General features: G+C 45.0%; 1 protein-coding gene across 2 annotated transcripts in view; it reads right to left on the bottom strand.

Moving 5' to 3' along the window:
* tlx2 (T cell leukemia homeobox 2) overlaps positions 1-22,177 on the bottom strand; it is a 30,082-nt gene extending 7,905 nt beyond the window's left edge. For both annotated transcript variants that reach the window (XM_056600096.1, XM_056600097.1), the window contains exons 1-3: positions 21,197-22,177; positions 12,471-12,683; positions 11,480-11,714 (exon numbers count right to left, since the gene is read on the bottom strand). In XM_056600096.1, the coding sequence (XP_056456071.1) occupies positions 11,480-11,714; positions 12,471-12,683; positions 21,197-21,725 (977 nt within the window). In that variant the 5' untranslated portion in view covers positions 21,726-22,177. The remainder of the gene's footprint in view (positions 1-11,479; positions 11,715-12,470; positions 12,684-21,196) is intronic.
* Positions 22,178-22,954: the final 777 nt, after the last annotated feature.

The raw sequence follows: 22,954 nt of genomic DNA, 5'->3' as shown, positions 1-22,954 counted from the left end.
CATTATGATTCTTCGTCGTAACATCCGACCAAACATCCTTTACATTCACAGAGCGAAGATTATGAAAGTCCAGGCTCAGCAAGTGCTCCATCTCGTTGCACCTGCACCCAGCGGCTCGCTTGCAAGATTTTGGCCTGAAGTTCTTCCCAGACCTATACCCTAACAGTCCAATATGCATATCTGAGAATCAGGCCTCTCTTCAATAATGACAAAATGTAATGAGAGAAATACAGATTCACTTTTTGTTATCTCATAAGCGGCGTGGTGCCGGCTCCTTTTGACCTTTTGACCCCCGACTTCAAAAACGTGGCCACAGGCCAGCTGTGTCTACACACCTTTAGCCACAAATGTACACCTCCATCCCACAAAAAATGGGGACTAGAAACAAACCTCTGTCTTATGTACATTGACTGTACTGTTGGAGGTCACGCCCCTTTTCCAGCCTTTTCGAGATAGCTAGGGATGCTAAAATGTTTACACACATTTCCTGGGGCCCCGTGTACGACATATCCGAGATTTGGAGTTCTAGCCCTTAGAGATAAAAAGTTTTCCCAAATGGAGTGTCATTTGGACAAAGCCCCTCAGAAGTGTAGCCTGCGAGACCTAATGGTTCAGAATGTGGTGGAAAAAGAGTTTTTGAGATAGGAAGGTCCTACCGCCCTGAAATTTTAATACCTTATTCTAGGGCCTAACTGGGACCTCCGCACCGAAACTTGGCCCGGTCGGACCCCGAGGGCAGGAAGGGTCCATTAGGTCTCGCAGGCAACACTTCTGAAGGGGCTTTGTCCAAATGACAGTCCATTTGGGAAAACTTTTTTTCTCTATGGGCTAGAACTACAAATCTTGCATATGTCGTTCTCGGGGCCCCGGGAAATGTGTGTCAACATTTTAGCATCCCTAGCTATCTCGAAAAGGCTGGAAAAGGGGCGTGACCTCCAACAGTACAGTCAATGTACATAAGACAGAGGTTAGTTTCTAGGCCCCATTTTTTGTGGGATGGAGGTGTACATTTGTGGCTTAATGTGTGTAGACACCGCTGGCCTGTGGCCACGTCTTTGAAGTCTGGGGTCAAAAGGTCAAAAGGAGCCGGCACCACGCCGCTTATGAGATAACAAAAAGTGAATCTGTATTTCTCTCATTACATTTTGTCATTATTGAAGAGAGGCCTGATTCTCAGATATGCATATTGGACTGTTAGGGTATAGGTCTGGGAAGAACTTCAGGCCAAAATCTTGCAAGCGAGCCGCTGGGTGCAGGTGCAACGAGATGGAGCACTTGCTGAGCCTGGACTTTCATAATCTTCGCTCTGTGAATGTAAAGGATGTTTGGTCGGAAGTTACGACGAAGAATCATAATGTGAATGGGAATATTCTATAAATCTCTTGATATCATCTTTCGTCGCAACACTTCTGCTGCAGCCACTTAAAGTCTCACTCCGAGAACCTTAAAATATGAATCAATCCATTAGAAGTATGAAAATATCTTCCCGGTGGTGCAGCAGAGCAAACAAGGTGTCCTTTGACATCTACGTTTCGAGACGATTGCAACAGTGCCACACATGATCATATTTGAATATGTTTCGGGGGTAGTAATTAGCTGTCGATTTTGGAGGCCTTTATCAATAATGACCAGCTATAGATTTGCTTCCCGATGGAGATTTTTGACAAATTACATGTTAATTAGCATCTACACGTTAAGCTGAGTCCAATGAGATCAAGCTCGGCCTCTTGCTACACCGAGATCATGTCCTAGACCTAGGTGTACCATGTAAAATACATGTTACCATTAGCTAGAGTGTCGTTCTTGGTGTCATTGGACTCAGCTCAACGTGTAGATGCTAAATAACATGTCATTTGTGACAAATCTTTATCGGGAAGCAAATCAATAGCTGCTCAGTATTGATTAAGGCCTCCAATTTCGACAGCTAATTACTACCATTAAACATGTTCGAATATGCTCATGTGTGGCACCGTTGCAATCGCCTGGAAGCGTAGATGTTGAAGGATACCTTGTTTGTCCTCTTCCGCCACCGGAAAGATATTTACATGCTTCTGATTGACTAATGAATTGATTCAGCTATTCCCCCAGAAGTCTGGGGTCAAAAGGTCAAAAGGAGACGGCACCACGCCGGGGTGGAGCCAGATCTTCCTGCAAAAAACGTGCCCCCCACATACCGTTCAAAATCCACCCAAAATGTCCTAGAAGCATCCCAAAAAAAAAAGATATTATTGGCCATTTTGGCCAACGTTTTGAAAGTAATAATATTTGAGGGAATATTTTTTTGTTGTGGTTTTAGCAGCGAAATGCACCGTGTGCGTGTGTGCGTGTGTGTGTGTGTGTGTGTCTGTGTGTGTCTGTGTGTGTCTGTGTGTCTGTGTGTCTGTGTGTCTGTGCGTGCGTGTGTGTGCTTGTGTGTGCTTGTGTGTGTGTGTCTGTGCATGTGCGTGCGTGTGTGTGTGTGTGTATAACACGCAATTTTATGTTGAAATGCGACGTAATCCAGTGTTCACGAAACGTACAGTGTCAACGTAGGTATGATTTTGGCGACTGGGTTGGCTCTCAGATATACGTGTTTCTAACAAGATGATATCATTAAAAGTTACATAAAGTAACAGTTTAATAACACAAACGCCGGAAGCACGTGAGCTGCTAGTTTAGCGAAAGCAACCTGACGTCGTTGAAACATGCGAGCGAGCCGATCAACTCCTAATAACTATAAAACTAAAGATCAGACACAATCACTGACTGAAGATTATGCAATTAAAAAGTATATTTCTTGCTAGAAATGTTATTAGAAACACGTTTAACGGTGAATCGGTCCTAAAATATTGCATTTCCCATTCAGATAATAAAGATCATACACATTCACTGACTGAAGATTATGTAAGGAAAATGTACATTTCTCGCTAGAAATGTCATTAGAAACGCGTTTAATGGTGTATCTGTCCTAAAATATTGCATTTCCCATTCAGATAATAAAGATTAATATAAGCTACGCCGTGTTCCGGAGCCGCGGGGGATTCTGGGAATTGGGGTTCTCAGTTGACAAATGGGGCTTTTGTTAACTTGTTTTGTTGTTAGGATTAAGTGGGGTTAATGGGTTCGGGATGTTATGTGGTTGTGTGTTGTTCTATTAACATTGTTCGTGTGTTCATTATTGTCGACACCGTCACCGAGAGTGACGTGACCATCGTTTCGCGCAGCTGTTCCGTGTTGAAGTCTCGTTCAATAAAAACCAACTCTCGTTGTCGAGCGTTCAATAAAAACCAACTCTCGTTGTCGAGCGTGCCCCCCCCCCTACAAACGTGTCTCCCCCCCCCTCAACAAACGTGTCCCCCCCCCCCCCCCCCTTCAACTAACGTGTCTCAACAAACGTGTCTCTCCCCCCCCCCCCTCCCCGGTCAACAACAGTCTCCCCCCCCCCCCCTAAACAATCGTGTCCACAATTTGCCGCGAAAGCCGTGAAACCCAAACCCCGAAACCCGCCTCCACAGCGGCACACGTGGATACTGTAGGTATAACACGCTATTTTTTACGTTGAAATGCTACGTATCCAGTGTTCATGGAAACGTACACCACTGACGTTTTTTCTTGGCGACTGGGTTGGTTATTTCTCAGTTATAACTCCAGAAACATCTCCGTAGAATAGAAATAAAAAAAATCTATATTTAATCCCGTCAATCCATACTCTCCACTGACGGCGCGAATGCATGGAATAAAGCATATGTCCAACATGTGTCAATAACATAATATTTTCATGTGACACTGTAAACACATCAAATGTCAATTAAATCCCAAGTGTGGAAAACCAAGCCGTTGTCCGTTACTCTTGATGCTTTCATGACAAATCAGGCATTAAAAAGGGCTTATGTTCAAGAACATTTTACGTGGGTGATTACAAACTGATTATCCAAGGTGTTCTCTGTCAGTCTTATTACCGTAACCCTATAAATACAGAGGTGAGCGCCGTGGTAATGCTGCACCATATGGCACTTCTGGCGGACCATGCAAATGGCAGGATTCGGAGGGATAGGGTCTTTAGGGACATAACGATTTATTGGTACATACAAATATGTACCTTTATGTCAGACCACTTATTTTTTAATTCTGGGACTGTGCGCTCCAGTTCACTGCTGCAGCAACATGTTGCCACTCACTCTGCTTTTTGTTGTTGGCGATCCCAATCCTGTGACCACCGAACAAAACTACTTTCCGGGCCTCCATCTCACCCACAAGTGTCTCCGTGAAATTTCGCTTTTTTGCTTTTCTCAGTACTTCTGCCATTGTTTCCGACAAGACATAGGCTAATACTTGACCTCATGAATGCAGATCGCATTCATGAGGTCATTTGCATTGACCATTTATGGTTAAAAAGGGGCGTGTAAAGGGCGGAACGTGAAGCTGATTCAGCTGCGCACACTTGTACGCACTCTGTGATTTATAAAGCAAAGATTGCGTACGGTGTGCGTACGCAGGGTTTTATAAATCCGAAAAAATGTTGGCGCGCGCAAAACCTGGCTTTTGGGCGTACGTACACTTTTAGTAACAATCCCACACACACATGGGCGTAGCGGACGCGGGGTACGCAGGGGACATGTCCCCCGCACTTCCCGTATCAGTGCCCTCTGTCCCCCGCACTTTTTACAGCCATTACAACCATTCAATTCATTTTTAACGCGTGGAAACACGTTTTTCCGAGCCGCCTTTGAACGCACCATGAGCAGGCGGAGCCAGTGCCCTATACCACGAAGCTCGCTGAACATACCCAGGCTTTCTTGGGAAAACCTGGCTCGACAGAGCCGCAACTCGCAATCAGAGTTAAATGGTACCACGAAGCTCACTTTAGATTCAATTAGTTGAACCAGGTTTTCCGCTTTAGGTTCAGTGCGCGTTCACGTGAAAGGGGCGTTTTTTGCGTCATTTTTCTCACCTTTACGATAGATCAAGCAGTCTATATGAGTATAAGTGAAAAGATTCTGCATATTGTCTGTAAAATAACTATGCCAAATGCAGAATTGTTCGCCATTAATCCAAATAGAATGATGATGATTTGAAAATGCATAAGCAACGTCCATCCTGCCTTATTCTATCATTTAGGGAATTCACTTTAAATACACCCTATTTAAGAAATGTATCGCATGTTTTCGGCCGCTGAGTGGTAGCGGCTGTAGCGTAGTGGATTAGTATAAGACCCGAACGCCAGCGACCGGGGTTCAAATTCGCCGGTCTATCATCATGCATTTTACCCCCATAGATGTGGTGCCAGCACGGCCTTGAAAATATGGGTTGAAGTTCGAAATAAGCACAAAAATATAATTCCATAAGCTTTAGTGAATATGCATTCCATACGCATGAGAATTAGGACTTTTTAAGCTTCACATAAATTCGCGTCACTTGGGAGTCGAACCCCCCGCGCAAAAATTCAAGACTGACACGCTACCTCCACTCTAGCACTCTGTCACTGAGACACGATGCGCAACAGTAATCATTGTCTACATAAGGTCCAAAAGGACGATCAAATAACGAACACCCTCTGATGAGAATCTGTATCTCTCATGAAGAACCCCAATTTCGTTGTTTGCACAATGACAATAAAGTCTGAAATCTGAATATCGTCAGACAATGCCAAGGGATCGGTTCTGTCCCGTAAAACCCTTGTCTCCGGAGAAGTGCGCCGGGGTCCACGGGAACACCCACAAATGGTGACGCCATTGTCAGAGGAGGGGCTAGGAAGCTGCGCACGCCGATTTAAGTAGCCGATCTCCGGCTAGACTAAGCCGAAAAACTGCTCCCGACCAGGTTTGGTTGCGAGCATAAGTCACCATGGTGATACAGCGACGCTAAAAGAGATCGACTTTCGTGGTACAACTAACCCAGGCTTGGAGCTCAACATACCTCGCTAACCCTCTAAGCGAGCTTCGTGGTACAGGGCCCAGTGCTCTATACCACGAAGCTCGCTGAACATACCCAGGCTTTCTTGGGAAAACCTGGCTTGACAGAGCCGCAACTCGCAATCAGAGTTAAATGGTACCACGAAGCTCACTTTAGATTCAATTAGTTGAACCAGGTTTTCCGCTTTAGGTTCAGTGCGCGTTCACGTGAAAGGGGCGTTTTTTGCGTCATTTTTCTCACCTTTACGATAGATCAAGCAGTCTATATGCGTATAAGTGAAAATATTCTGCATATTGTCTGTAAAATAACTATGCCAAATGCAGAATTGTTCGCCATTAATCCAAATAGAATGATGATGATTTAAAAATGCATAAGCAACGTCCATCCTGCCTTATTCTATCATTTAGGGAATTCACTTTAAATACACCCTATGTAAGAAATGTTTTTACCCCCATAGATGTGGTGCCAGCACGGCCTTTAAAATATGGGTTCAAGTTCGAAATAAGCACAAAAATATAATTCCATAAGATTTAGTGAATAAGCATTCCATATGCATGATAATTGGGACTTTTTAAGCTTCACATAAATTCGCGTCACTTGGGAGTCGAACCCCCCGCGCAGATATTCAAGAAGAACCCCAATTTCGTTGTTTGCACAATGACAATAAAGTCTGAAATCTGAATATCGTCAGACAATGCCAGGGGATCGGTTCTGTCCCGTAAAACCCTCTGTCTCCGGAGAGACGCCTGTACGAGAAGTGCGCAGAGGTCCACGGGAACACCCAGAAATGGTGACGCCATTGTCAGAGGAGGGGCTAGGAAGCTGCGCACGCCGATTTAAGTAGCCGATCTCCGGCTAGACTAAGCCGAAAAACTGCTCCCGACCAGGTTTGGTTGCGAGCATAAGTCACCATGGTGATACAGCGACGCTAAAAGAGATCGACTTTCGTGGTACAACTAACCCAGGCTTGGAGCTCAACATACCTCGCTAACCCTCTAAGCGAGCTTCGTGGTACAGGGCCCAGGTGGCACACACCGCTGTTGTGTGTTGTGTTGTTCAATAGATTCAGATCTGTTTCAAGCATGTTCAGCAAACAAGCAGCCAAGAGGCAAAAAACGTTACCTTGTTTTCTCCAAACAAACCGTGTAAGTTGAGTAATGCTGTTGCATGTTGTTTAGCTAAAAGATGACTGACTATTAGATGTCAATATATCAAATTAAGCTGGTTAACAATTCAGATCCGGCGAAAAGAAGTATACTTCAAGGACCCGGATGCCGTACTCAAAATGGGCTAATCGTGAAGTGTGGATCGAAGGACACTCTCCGTACTCAACGGCAGCCATCATTAGCTACGTACCGGAAGAGGCGGAGCCAGGCTGAGCCAAAGTCGGCGCAATTTCCACATAGCCTGCATTAATAGTCATTTTGTAGTTTTTATAGTTTCTATAGCTTTTTATAGCTGCTAGGTGTAAAGAGTTCACCGTTCAAAGCGGGATGTTTATTGCGGGGGAGGAGCCGCGGCGGCAGTCGTGATCGTAATTTCCGGTAAGTGCACCACGGAGTACTCGATTTGGAACAGCACTCACATCTGAAAAATTACCGTACTCAAGTGAGTACGGATAGTTCAGATAGTGTACTTCCTTTAAGTATACTCATGGAAGTACGGGTATTGGAACACGGCACAAGACTGACATGTGATTACACCATGTCTGGGAGCACCCAGTATTGCTTTCATGGAAAATGGAATGCACCTTGCAGTCCATGCTAAGTTCGAAAAATACATATAGTCTAATAAATGAATAACAAATGTGGCCAGACGTCACCCAAGGTCCAAAGAAGGCCCACAAATATTAACATCACAGTTATTTAACTGTAGAGGATAATCAACATCAAAACTTTATTACTTTTTAGTTAATGGGGTGCAAAGAGCGGAAATTGTAGAACAGCGAAGCGCAAAACCACATTCGGACAATCATCCTTTGTAGCAATAGGCACTAAACTGTGGAATACACTACCATCAGAAATCAAAACATAGACAGAGCTCAAGGTTTTTAACACACAATTAAAACAATGGTTGAAACGGAATAAACCATGTGAACATTGACTCGCACGCACATGGGCGCGTGCGCACGCACACGCATTATTCGTTGTCCTTGTTTTTGTCTTTATGCCTCCTGTATATGATGTCTTCTGTATTTTTATTCATGTGTAACTTTTAGTAAAGGCCTAACCAGGGACCGGGGTTGCAAATTAGTCTTGACTAGAAACCTGTATGCATGGCATCTATTTTATATTTAATATGAAACAATGTACAATGTATTTGTCCCTGCTCAATAAACTTCAGGGACAAAGTTTATTTTGTAATAAACTTTGTTTATTACAAAAAATAGATCAGACAGGGAAACAGATAGACAGTACCCCTGGTAAACAGAACCACGATAGTAGTGACATTAGTGTTCTAATGACTGTTCAGCCAGGGTAACACCACTGTTAAAGAGATGGAGAACCAATCGTCACATTAGTTTCCCAAATGAGTGTGGAAACAGGGAAACAGAACCACTGGTACACAATTGGTGAGACATTTCTTAAATTATATCTTTTAAAAAAATGCGGACTAATTTATGAAAACCAGTCCCACTAGAGAATTACTCTCTCTCTCTCTCTCTCTCTCTCTCTCTCTCTCTCTCTCTCTCTCTCTCTCTCTCTCTCTCTCTCTCTCTCTCTCTCTCTCTCTCTCTCTCTCTCTCTCTCTCTCTCTCTCTCTCTCTCAATGCTAATGAGGATGGACGGTACTTATTTTAGCACGTGTGTAACCACATAATTCTACACTACAGTAACCGGTGTAATTATACAAAAATTACATCTAGGTCTGAACTTTGGCTAAAATGCATTTAAAACGAATAATTTTGGGATGGGGAGGCTGCTATAGGAGACAAGGAGGAGTGGATCTGTAGTGAGTGAAGAGATGAAAGGTGGACTAAGATAACGCGGACCTAGGGGGGAACACCTCCTTCAAGGCCTGCTGCATCCATTAACCGCGCGCTGTTCACAACCTCATTATCATGATCCGATTCAGCGGCTTCTGATTGGATCACGACCTCGTTAGTAGCAGAGCATCCGCGAGGACACATCCCTCTCGCGCAAGAACAGGTACACACGCGCGGTACAACGGCGCGAGGACACGAGCAGAGAGGTCCCGTATATGGCGAGTGGATAGTGCCAAACCTACGTCTACTCTCGACATCTGGATAAGTTCGTCGCCACTAAGACGCCTGCTGCCCTACGTCGCCGTGAGAACGCCTGAACTATGTATGTGGCCACAAAGCGCTTCAGTGTGATTTTATGACTTGGCAAACCCTGGGTTAATTTGCCCGGTTATGTGATAAAACCGGCTTTGTGGAATACCCCTCTGCCCTATGAAGTGACATCATGCCCATACAATCATCAAAACATTTTTGAGATCTGTTTTAAAACAGTTTGTCTTTTTGACACATAAAAACTAACGGTTTTTTTTATAAAATGTCATCAACTTATTCATCAACAAGTCATTGGATATATTAATACCAGAAAATAATGAAGAAAAAAATTAAATATAGGCCTATAGACTGGGAATCGAACCCCAGTCCCAACGGCGGTTTAAATAAACTTAACACTTAAATAAAACGCACGCACAGGTAACAAGTGAACGGAGTATCCCCGCTAAAGGAGACCCGGGCATGTGCACGAGGCGCGCGTCCAGTTCCTCCTACGAGCAGAAAGCGTCTCATCCTCGCAGCGCCGCCAAACATTTGACTCGAAGAGAAGAAAAGCGCCTCTGTTCAGTGGGTCACGTGCCTCGGTCTGTTGGTCTATAACTAAATCATTCCTCTTCTGGTGGTTAATGGTTTAAAGGGTTTAGAATGGCTTTATAAAATATATAAATTGGTGTCCATATGTCGGCATATATTAAAACAGTTCGGACGGCTAAGTGGAATAAGGTTGAAGGTCTGGTCGTTAAGGCACATATCTCTTGCAAGACAGAAAGCCTGGCCAGCTCAGAGCACAGCTACTGAGCTGTGCTCTGAGCAATGCGATATACCAATCAAGAGTTTTATTTCATAAAGTATAGCCGGCCTTAAGAGATGCAACATAACACCACCGCAAAGTAAGTGTATGGTCTGCCTTTATTCACTCACTAAAAACTGTATCCTGCTGGCATCCCCCATTCAATAAGGGTCCTCTATATCCTGAAATAATGCCTTATGTTATGCTGAGGTAGGTTTCCCAAACCCATTCATTTACATTTTCTCTTAACGAATAAGAAATTAAATGTACCCTTAATTAATTAACAGGAAGGCCGAAACATGAGTATTTTATATTTTATAGATATGTATGCATCTATAAAATATAAAATGCTCATGTTTCTCATATATATGTATATAAAATATCCATAAAGTAAATGTATAGGCCTAATCAGTTTCAAGAAAGTACATAATGAATGAAAATAAAACGAGAGCTGCTTCCATCGTTACATCGTAATGCATAGATCTAATCCAAACTGAATTAATTCAAAGGCTTGGCGGAGTACGATTATGCATATCGTGCTGGCAGTCTCTTTAAGTAGACTAAGTGAAACATATCATAACCTAATTTCCCGCTCATTTGCTCCAAAATGGCCGTTAGCTGCCGTTAGCATCAGCAGGGCGTGGCCTCCTCTCGTCCGCCTGGGGACTCCATTCCGGCTCCTTAGTGTTTCAATATCGCCTCAGGCAGCAACTTTCTAAAAGGCTTTCAGGGGAGGCACAAATAATTGTGCTTGGTCAAGAGAAACGCTCTCATCCTGAAGCTACGCTAAGCAGAGTAGCAGTTATGTGGCTTTCTGCGCTGTGAATGCCCTCCATCTTACTTTGCGCTTAAAGCAGAAGAGCAGCCCGGGGTTAACGGCGGCTGGGGGGTTGATGTGGGTTTTATCCCTTTCATACGAGTAAATAAAAAACAGAGGTACTAGCACTATCCTGCGTGAAACAGGCCGAATGTTTCTTTCTTAGGGTGGAAGTAAACGGAGTAAATATGATAGAAACCCAGGAGGCTATAAAGCCACAAACAGCTTACCGCCATTTTGTGCGTCTGCTGCTGTCTACTGGCTGCTGACTGCTGACTTCTGTTGTTTACTAGCTGTTGTTTACAAACTCTACTTTTGACTTACCGTTGTTGTTTACTTGCTGTTGTTCTTTGCTAGCTCTTTTTTCTGCTAACTGTCGTTAACTAACCAATGAATAATGTTTATTAACTGTTGTTTACTAACTGTTGACAAGCTGTTTTTGGCTGGTGCCTACTAACTTTTTTCACGTTGTTTATTAACTGTTGTTTACTAACTTTTGTTTTCTTCTACTTACGGTTGTTTTGTTTACTAACTGTCGTTTTTTGTTCACTAACTGTTGTTTTTGTCTACTAACTGATGTTTACTAACTGCCGTTTTTGTTTAGCAACTCTTTATCTACTAACTGTTGTTTTTGGTTTGCTAACTTTTGTTTTTGTCCACTAACTGTCGTATTTTGTTCACTAACTGTTGTTTACTGACTGTTGTTTACGAACTGTAGTTTCCTCACCTCCACTTGGTGCGGCGGTTCTGGAACCAGGTCTTGACCTGGGCGTCGGTCATCTTCAGGGCCTTGGCCAGCGTGGCGCGCTCCGCCGACGCCAGGTACTTCTGCCGGTGGAAGCGCTTCTCCAGCTCGCAGATCTGCACGCGGCTGAACGACGTCCGCGGCTTTTTCCTCTTGGGCGGCGTGCGGTTCTGGTACGGGTGGCCGATGCGCCGCGTCACCGAGAACGGCGACAGCGCTGCCGGGGGCAACCAGAGGGTCATGGGTTACTTGGGTGCGTTGGAGACAGTCTGAGCTAGCTGGTTAGCTTCAGTAGGGATCATTTATGGTAGCCAAGGGTTAGCGTACCGACTAGCTAGCACGCGGCGGGCATCCTAGTGGTAAAGGAGGTACACTTCCTCTGTGTTGGGTTAGCTTACCATACTCAAGCTAGTTTAGCAGCGCCGCTCCCTGTGTTAGCCTTGATAAGATGACTGTAGGCTGCTGAATCACGTTGACCTTAACTTCAAATGATGAATACGGCTGATCTGACATTATTCATTGTTATTAGACATTTCACAAACTGTTAGCCCTACCCACTAAGACCTCTAATGGACCCCATTAGTAGTCCCACCGAGAGACCCCATACACAGAGATCCCTATACCAGAGACCTCTACCAAGAGACCCCTAACCAGATACCCCCTACCTAGAGACCCCTAACCAGATACCCCCTACCTAGAGACCCCTAACCAGATACCCCCTACCTAGAGACCCCTTACCAGATACCCCTACCAAGAGACACCTATACCAGAGACCTCAACCTCGAGACCCCCTACTCCTGGTAGCCCTACCCACCTGGACCCCTAATGGACCCCTGGCCAGAGGCCCCTACCCACAGAGCCCTGGTAGTCCTACCCAGAGACCCCTACCCAGTACCCAGGGCCCCCTCGACGGGGGCCTCTGGACCCCAGGGCGGGGTCACCAGAGCGGGGGGCAGCGGACCGTCTGACTCACCTGAGCGAGCCCCCTTGGGGAAGGGGTAGTCGGCCAGGGGGTCGTGGTCCCTCAGGTGCGCTAGCTCGGGGTAGTAGCACTTAGCTAGGGTCTCCACGGTGCTCCAGGAGGGGACCCTGCCCATGTCTCCCTTGGGGAGGGGGCAGAGGCCGGGCAGGGACATGGTGGGCCGGCCGGGGGCCTCTCCCGGGGGGCTGTCCCCTGCCTGCTCCCCTGAAGGAAAGGAGACAAACACACGTCCCTCAGCTGGAGCACTGCGGACTGGTTCACTGGCTGGGGTTGACTGGCTGCTGCTGGCTGACTGGTTCACTGGCTGGGGTTGACTGGCTGCTGCTGGCTGACTGGTTCACTGGCTGGGGTTGACTGGCTGCTGCTGGCTGTCTGGTTCACTGGCTGGGGTCGACTGGCTGCTGCTGACTGACTGGTTCACTGGCTGGGGTCAACTGGCTGCTGCTTACTCACTGGTTCAGCAGCTGGGGTCGACTGGCTGCTGCTTGCTGACTGGTTCACAGGCTGGGGTCGACTGGCTGCTGCTTACAGACTGGTTCAACAGCTGGGGTCGACTGGCTGCTGCTTACTGACTCGTTCAGCAACTGGGGTCGACTGGTTGCTGCTTACTGACTGGTTCAGCAGCTGGGGTCGACTGGTTGCTGCTTACTGACTGTTGACTAGCTGCTTACTGACTGTTGTTGTTTACCAGCTGTTGATTATGGACGGGTTACTGGCTGTGGTTAACTTGCTTGTTGCGTCCAGTCTATTATTGACTAACTTTTGTTGTTTATTAGCTGTTGTTGCTTGCTTGCTGTTTTGCTAACTGTTGTTAACTAAGCAGTGTTTGCTGAATTTGATTGTTTTCTAACTCTTGATTATTTATTAACAGTTTTTTTGTCTACTAACTGTTTTTTACTAACCGTTGACTAGCTGCTGACCGACTGCTGAAGGGGGAGGTTAGGGTTACATGTTTACAGGCTGTTTACTGCCTGGTCTCAGGGCTTAGAGAAGTTCAATAAACAATACCGTGAAAATATATGTAGTATAGTAGTAAAAAAGATTTAGATAAAGATAGATCAATATATATATATATATATATATATATATATATATTTAGATAGATCAATAGATATAGATTTGATACAGGTAGATAAATAGATAAATATATATAGATAGATCAATATATAGAGATATAGATAAATGGATATAGATACAGTTAGATGAATTGATAAATTGATAAACCTATAGATAGGCCTATAGATGTAGATAAATAGATATTGATACATAGATAAATAGAGATACATATAGATAAATAAATAAATATATATATATATGAATAAATATAGATAGATAAATAGAATAGATATAGCTATAGATTAATAGATATGAATAGATAAATGAGCTGAATCACACCGCGGTTTGTTTCCACGCTGGTTTACTGTCTGTTTACAGTCCGTGTCTGACCAGGAGGGGCTTCTCATTCCTCTAATAATGAGCTCCACTGTCTCTCCTTCCAAACGCTTCTCACACAAACAGCGGATCATCTGCATCATGAAATATCTCTGGATCCTGTCTATTTTGTCAGCAGAGGGAAAACACGCGATCGATGAAGGTAACGTGATCGTCTGTGGCCATGGATCCACCTCTCAGACACACTCTCCTCCTGAAGCAGTAACAACGTTCACCAGAACACATTTACAAACACATCTTTCTGCTCCCCAAACACGTCGCGCAGGGGCGAGGCGGGGGGTGCCGCTCGGAGCGCTTCGATTTGTGTTCCCAGAAACACCCGTCTCTTTAGGGACAACTTTCTGCGGAAACTATTTGGCCGGGAAGCTTTTGGAGAGAAGACGTCTACAGAAATAGAGTCTGTTATTATTTCATGAATAGGAACTATTGGAAGGAACGTCGCGTCGGACTGTGCATAAAAGCGCTTACGGTGGTCATGCAACGTTCAGAGAACTAGGCCAAAGACAGGAGGAAGGTTTGACAGGTCGCACATGGCGGCCCGGCGCGACTCTCTCATTAAATACGCGCCGGTCACATGTTGGCTCCATCAGTAGAGAACACACACAGTAAACTATCCAGGCCGTCTGCGGGCCAACCCTCAGGGCCGCGCATACAGACACGCTCCCCTGACACCCAAGACGGTCAGCCGGACAACTGTCCACTCCGGGGTTGGGAGAGACCCAGGGACGACCCTTCCCCGCACTGGTTCAGGTTATTACACCGGGAGGGCCCTGCGTTGGAGTGACTATGTGAACTATTCTATGGATGAGAGGCGGTGGGGTGAGTGGGGAGGCCGATAATAGCTTCACATGTTGTCAGAGAGTCCCTACGGTCAAGAACCATCCCGTGGGATTATAATGGACCCTCTCAGGCCCGACTGAGGATCCAACATGTTTATCAGAAAATAACATCTTATGGTTTCAATACCAAGAAACACCCTTAAAATAGAAAGATAAGAGAAAATATACGAGCTGCATCACGGAGGACGAGGTCAGAAATAGGTCGAAGAATTTCGAGCTATATCCAATATCAAAGACATATGTACATATAGGCTACGTTACTATACATATATAGAGAGAGAGAGAGAGAGAGAGAGAGAGAGAGAGAGAGAGAGAGAGAGAGAGAGAGAGAGAGAGAGAGAGAGAGAGAGAGAGAGAGAGAGAGAGAGAGAGAGACAAATAAAGAGATAGAGACATAGAGAGAGGGAAAGATAGGCCTATAACCAAATATCACTCAGGAAACCGCCTCCTCTTCACACGAAACGACACCAGAAAGAAGCAGATTCAAAGTGTGGCGAAGTAATAGAATTTAGCATAAGCACATCAAAGAATAAAGCGTTACCGTGGAGAATACATCCCATAATAGCAGAAGCTCTACTTAATAACGCGGCGGTGACAGCGCGCGCCTCGCCCCCCTGCGGACATTACCCATCTAATAAATATATCTAAAGGGAGATTAAATATAACATCCTGCTATTTATTACACCGCGGGAGGAACGGCGGGCCAGTCAGACCCGGGACGGGAGGAGAGCTGGGGTCCGCTGCTGTGGGGTCTGGGGTTAGCGGGGGTCTGGGTCCTGGCCTGGGGGTTCTAGGTCTGGGTCTGGGTGGTCCGGGTCTGGGTCTAGGGTATCTGGGTCTAGGTCTGGGTGGGTTTCTACGGGATAGGACGCATCACGTCGCCTCCTCACCGACCTGCAATCTTCGGACGTTTCTGAATGTTCCTGCGGGTTATTAAATTTAATAAAACGGGAGGCGCATGGCGCTTCGACACTCGATACGAAATTAAAAAGAAATAAAATGATTTGCATTAGAGGATCGTTAAACATTAATGCATTACGCGTAAAATTGTACGCGGCTGCAGTCAGCAGAGCAATTAACCCGACGAGCAACAATCAAAATAATAATAAATGTAGCCTAATGCTTATCTAAATTAACCCATTTAAATTCTTGCACAATCCAATCGACTTAAAAGGTAATTATATGGGCGGGTTAAAGGGGATAAATATTGGCATAATATCTCATTATATAATCCCGTACGGATGTGTATCCATTATAATATATAGGCCTATAGTGTTGTTATTATTAGCCTACTATTATGATGATTATTAGTATCATTATTTAGTCTTTATTATCAGTAGTATAATTCGTAGTCTAGAAGTAGTATTATTATTAGCAGTAGTAGTATTATTATTATTAGGAGTAATATTATTATTATAGGCCTATAATAATCTCGGACCTAATCTCGCGGTGTTTGTTGACGTGTTTATCTCCATTCCTCTGAAGCTACAGACTCCAGTCCAGTCAATTAACATTAAAACAGCAGTATTCTCTTTCAGCGCTTCGCTCTGTTGTGAATATCGGGTCTCGCGACGCCGCGGGCCGCGGGTTCGATGCCCCGCTGTGACAGCTGCGGTGAGGCACGCGAATCGAGACAAACGAGCCGAGGAAAAGATCTGCCACCGTCCCATCCTAACCCTAAACCTGACATTATATATCATGTAGGCCTATTAAATATGAAGATTATAGAGAGCCACGCGCCCCTACTTCAGCTCCTTCCTCGGATTGACTTTATAAGGTCCCAGAAGCCGTACCCGTGGACAGTTGTTAGTGGATAAAGATTATTTCTCTTTGCCTTGGGACATATCGAAAGTCAAAACGTTAAAATAAACAAAGGAATTCTAAATATGTGAAGCATTCTCTAGGAGCACTACAGGTATGCGAGGGTCTAAATATAATAAATATATAATAATAATAAAGCTGATTCAGAGCTGAAGGCCCTCATAATAACGCGCGAAGAACACAAGGAGTCAGCGAGGCCCTAATGACGACAGATAAACAGACACACACTCTCCGCTCAGAGGGCACCCACACACACATACACGCACACACACACACACACACACACACACACACACACACACACACACACACACACACACACACACACACACACACACACACACACACACACACACACACGCACAAGCACGCACAAACAGTGTTTTCTTTTAATAAAGTTGTATCTCACACACACACACACACACACACACACAGACACACGCACACAGTGTGTGTGTGTGTGTGTGTGTGTGTGTGTGTGTGTGTGTGTGTGTGTGTGTGTGTGTGTGTGTGTGTGTGTGTGTGTGTGTGTGTGTGTGCGTCTGCGTGTGTGTGTGTGTCTCCTCTGATCGATCGAACGGGGTAAGATAATAAAATAAAATAATCACAGCGACCGAAGCTGAGCGGATTTAAACGAGCGTTCCTCCCGAGCCCCTCCGAGCCCCTCCGAGCCCCCCGTTGATCAGCCGACCCACACTGCGTCTCCGGCGCCTCCTTTTAATAATTAACAGCAATATTTAACGCGGGCCTCAATCCTTCATCTTCTTCTGATGACGGTGAGGTCATGGCGCCCTGATAACCCGTAATTGGATCGACCCAGTTATCTAAATACCCGATTGATACAGATATTGCATGAAGTAAAATGTATAGGCCAAATGATAATCTGTTCAAAGAAAGAGTAGGCCTACATAGGCCTATTGAATAATAATAAAACTGGTGACTTCCTTCGTTAGAATAATGCATAGATCTATTCCAAATCGAGTTAATTGAAATGCTTGGAGTGTGATTATGGATCATAAGGATAACGTAAATCATAACCTAAAAACTCCAGTAAAAACCAACCTGTCTTAAAAATTAAACATAGGCCTAATTGCTAAACAAGCTTTTGATTTCGATGCTGATTTAATAATTAAGTTGTAGCCCAGCCCAAAGTCTAAAGCCTATTCATACTTTTAGCTAAAGCCAACTGGAAACCAGGGGCCGTATTCACAAAGCATTTTATCTTACCGCTAGGAGTGCTCCTAACTCGCGCTAAAACATTTTACGTAGGAGTTTTTTCTTAAAAGTTATTCACAAAGCCGCTGAGACCTACTCTTACTAAGGATAAATCACAAAGAGTGAACTAAGAGTGACGCGCCGTTGCTATGGATTACGTCAATTCTCGTGCACGAGTTTAGAAGCGGTCAGTTCGGTGATTGGTTGTTCAGACGAGCCCACTGAATCACCGAAAAACAAGGAAATAGCCTAGGCTAGAAATTAATTCCTATTAAGTAGTTATAGTGCAGTTAGCAGAATACACGCATGATGACAATTTTGTGCAGACCACGATAATGACGTTGTAGCCTGCACGTTCAAGAGAGAGAGAAAGCAAACAATAAAAATACGTAAAATCTAAAAGAAAATAAATGTTACGAACTACCCAAGTGTTGACTGATTTGTGCCAAGGTGTTTACCTAAAATGTGTTTTCAAAGTGATCCCTAAATGCCAGTCCACTCGGTTCCACACGGCCAAATTCCTTGTAATGTTGATTGCCATCATCATCATCATCATCATCAACGTCTGGCTGTGGATGTTCCTCCGCTTGCAAAGGTTGTGTAGAATGGCACATACAGTGATTACTGTGCTTGCCCTCTCTGGGGTGAGGCGTATTTCGCCGTGGAGGACATGAAACCGACGTTTCATCTGCCCAATTCCTCTCTCCACAACATTTCGTGTATGTTTGTGTGCTCGCAAAGAGCCAATACGATGTGTTTTACGCATAGGACTAAGCGTAATCTGCGTAATCACTTACATGTTACACTGTAACTGTGCTCCCGGTTGTGGATTAAGGTAGGGTGTCTAGAGCCACGTCTTGCATGGATATTCACTGTCACCCAGCAAGTGACACCCAACTCCTATATCTCAAAAAGCTGCCTCAGACCGCTCACCATTAAAATGCGCGAATCATGGGTAGCTGAAGATCCAGGCCACTTTGCAACAACATCCAGTAGGCTATGTTAAAACTTGCATCAAAAACAACCTGCGTGTTGATGGAATGCACTTTCTTCCTATTGACGAACACGTCCTCGTCTTTTGATGGCGCAATTATTTTTATTTTTTATAAATTATATATATTTTTTTATAATTTATAATTTTTATAACATTTTATTTCGGGACTAATCGGATTATTCCTGTTAGTCGGGGATGTTATTGCATCGCGCATTAACTCCACAATAAATTGAATACCCTAACATTTCGTCTCGCAGGCATTTTACGATTCTTTGTGAATAGGTCTTACTGAGTTAGGAGTCCTCTTGAGGACTTTTAAGCTCTCCTAGACTTAGGTGCTACTTTTAGTCCTAAAATACTTTGTGAATTGCTCTTAGTGAAAAAAGTTAGGAGTCCTAAATTTAAGAGTGACACGCCCATTATTTTTAGGAGTTACTCCTAAATTCGCCAGTTAGGACCTACTTTTAGCCCTAAGATCCTTTGTGAATACGGCCCCAGAACCATCAGTTCAACCAGTGATGAGCACGAATGGGTTTCAGCAGGAGGGGTAAATAAATAATAAAGTTTGATTCAGTTGAGTGGATAATTGTCCTGCTGCCACACACGCCGAGTTAACGACGACGTTAGACGACTCAGGTCATCAGACGTGAAGCGTCCCAAAAATAATCTGCCTCTTCTGTAGAATAATGAGGATATTGTAAGTAAAATGTAACTCTTAAAATAATACCTTCGTTATTATGTTGCATTATTTCACCTCTAAGAGGTTAGAGTTTAAATGATATAACATTATAATATATATATATATTATTGACTGATTATAATATATATATTGTATTATATTCAGACAATTTGACACCCGGATGTCTTACTATAATATAAAGTGTAAAATGAAGGAATAAATAATAAACTGTATTTAGTTCTACTTCACATTTTACCAGATGAAATATCATCCCATAATGACGCCATGATTTCGCTTTTTACTATTATAATTAATCCCACACAGTTAACATTCATTTAGAGATTTATAAACTGTAGAGATACTGATGTTTAAGATTAAATGATTATGATGTTATATCATATATATATATATATATATATATATATATATATATATATATATATATATATATATATATATATATATATATATATATATATATATATATATATATATATATATGTTATATACAATTAAAAACAACAATAATACAAATAGTCTACAGGCTTGCCTAATAATAATAAAATATGTCAGGAAAATACAATTGTAATACAACTATTATATATAATGATAAAAAAAACAAATTGGAATAGGCCCGAGCCGAGTGAATTGGTCTTAATGCTCTCGTGCTGATTCAGAGTAAAGCGTGTTCATAAGTCGATGAATGGGTGAGTAACTCATTCATCCAAAGACTAAACACGAAGAATGGAATCTGGAATCAGATGGCCTATATTATCATTAATGGCTTATTTAATAATAATGCATTTCATAACAATATTATAGACTATCCAATAGTGTTCAACAATTATAGCAAAAGCCCAACAATAATATAGGCTGATTACGCTAACAATAGTTAGGCTTCATATTCATTGTCGTTGTTACTATTTTAACCTAAAATATTACGTCAGTGGTTTTTGCTAATATGATTAACTATGATACATTAAAACTACTACTATGATGCTCATTGTTTTTTGTTATCAATAATATAGTCATATTGCTTTCGGATAAGCCTCGTGTTGTTGTTGTTACGGTGCTTTATTATAAGCATTGCTGCAGTTGTAGTTTTATAATTAGACATTTATTAAGAGTTTTGTTGCAGTTGTAGTTTGATTAAGTATTATTATTACTGTTGTAGTTGTAGTTTTTATTATAAGAGTATATGTTTCGGTTGTAATTTTTATTATAACAGTATCATTATGAGTATTGTTGTTGTTTGATAAAGTTAGAGGCGCCGTGTGTGACTTTACTGGAGCGCGCTTAAGCGCGTCTCCGTGTTTATTGAGGTGAATGATTCTGTCCTCGCGTGCAGACCCAGAGTGACGGGTCCGTCCGCGCGCCCGCTCCCATCCCGGCGCTCGTCCATCATGCGACATCAGGGCCATAAAGAGGAGCCTGTGTGCGATCTGTTCAGCATCACGTCCTCGTTGTGTTGTGTTGTGTTGTGTTGTGTCGTGTCTGATTGTGTTAGCCCGAGGGCTCGCGCTACGCTAGCCTCACGTCCTCCAGTTAAATGACATCTCTCAGTACGGCTCGTGAGGCAGTGGAGATAAACGACCTTGCTTTGACGGTTAGGAACCGGATTTAATTATTGGGGAACAATTGACGTTGATTGACGTCTGACGCCGGGGACACAGGTGGGCCTGCCTCTGGCCAATCACAGCACAGCGCTCGACGTTACCTGTCAGTCTGTCTTTGGCGAAGCGCCGGCTGCTCTCCATCCAAGGGAAGGTGAAACTCGCGTTCCCGGGCATGCCGGTTAAACCGGGCATCCCCGGGTGGGGGGGCATGCCCCCGGGCCCCATTCCCGGTGCGTGTGTCGGCGGGGGCGGATGTGGCGCGGGCGGCATGGGTCTGTGGGCCGGCACGCGGATCACCCCGCCGCTCGCGCTCCCGCCCCCCGGGTTCACGTTCACGTTCATGTTCATACTGACGTTCATGTTCATGTTGACGTTGTAGGAGCCCGCCGCTAGCCCCGCCGCCATGGAGCACGCGGGGTTGTTGTAAACGCTGTTGTAGCCGCTCGCGTACAGGTTGGCGGCGGGAAGGGCGTACTCCGGGGGGGGCTCCCCCCCGCTGGTCCGGTGGGGCAGCATGCAGCCCCCTGCCTGGTCCGAGCTGTTCAGGATCTGGTCGATCCCGAAGCTGATGGGCTCGTGCGGCTGGTGGAGCGACTGGCCCCCCTCCTCGATTATGCCCGTGTGCTCCATGCTGCTCCTCGCGCCAAGCCGCGTCACCCCGACACCGCGCGCTCTTCGTGGAGATGATAACAATAAATAAAGACAAACTGAAACTGCAGCAGAGCACTTCGGTCTACGCACGCCACGCGGAACCGGAAGCCCTCCGTCCACAGAAGAGCTCAACTTCTCTCTGCGCGAGCCTCAAACACACGTCGGTGGCGGTTCTACTTCCTCGAGGCGGGCGACGCGGCTGTCCCACGCGCTGTCATTCCGTCGCGCGGCAGGGAGTCGAGTCGTTTCGTTCGTTAACAACAAACACACAAAAAAACAACATCCATCGGTGGTGCGGCCGGAGCACCGGGAACTATGGCGGACACGTATCCATCCTCACCGCGCGTGCAGCGGCTCCCCCGGTGAATCTAGAGCCTGAGCGCGCGCACCAGATCAGACGACTCGCGCAGTGCTGCTATCCGAAGTGCTCACAGACGGAGCGCGAGGTTGAGAGGGTGTGGGGGGGGGGGGGGGGGTCCTTTGTTAGCCTAGCGGGGCAGAAAGCATCCATAGACCGCCGGTAACCGTGGAGCCGGACCGTCCAATCAGGAGATCCAGGGAGGAGAGCGAGGTGTCAAGCGTCGCTGACAGCGGTGTTCTTCACGTGCGGAGGGGAGAGATAAGATGACTGGCTCGTGCTGAATCGAGAAGTGGGTTTGGAGCAGGTGAGACCCTCCTCTGCCTCCCCCACTCCTCCTCCCTCCTCCCGCTTGTTGTGTCTCTTCTTAAAGACAACGCAGCGCATTTATTTCCTCTTCCTCTTCCTGTGGCCTCGAGACAAGTTCACACGCGCGCTCTGAGTATGAATAAACGATATTCACTCACCAGCCGTTCTCTCGTTCTCACGAGTCTTACTGAGGTAGCGAGATAAGCCGCGCACGGATACCGAGGCGAGTCGAACACATACACCGGCTCCTCGGTCACGCGCGGTGGCCTCGTTCTGAGCGCCTCGCGCGGGGCAGGGAGGTCGTCTCGAGGAGCTGGAGGGCGGCTCGAACGTTTCTCGAGCTGCAGACAGAAAGTGGAAGACAGGAAGTCAATGACGTGTAACCACGCACGAGACGTCTGCTAGGGTCTGCAGCAACACAACAACCACGTAGAACTCATAACGGACTACTACAACACAAACAGACAGGCCTACACAACACAACGGACTACAAAACCAACAGACACACAACACAACGGACTACAAAACCAACAGACACACA

The sequence above is a fragment of the Gadus chalcogrammus genome, chromosome 10 (genome assembly GCF_026213295.1).
Source record: "Gadus chalcogrammus isolate NIFS_2021 chromosome 10, NIFS_Gcha_1.0, whole genome shotgun sequence".
NCBI lineage: Eukaryota > Metazoa > Chordata > Actinopteri > Gadiformes > Gadidae > Gadus > Gadus chalcogrammus.
Note: the sequence above shows the minus strand (reverse complement) of the source record. Positions and strands in the feature narration are given on the sequence as shown.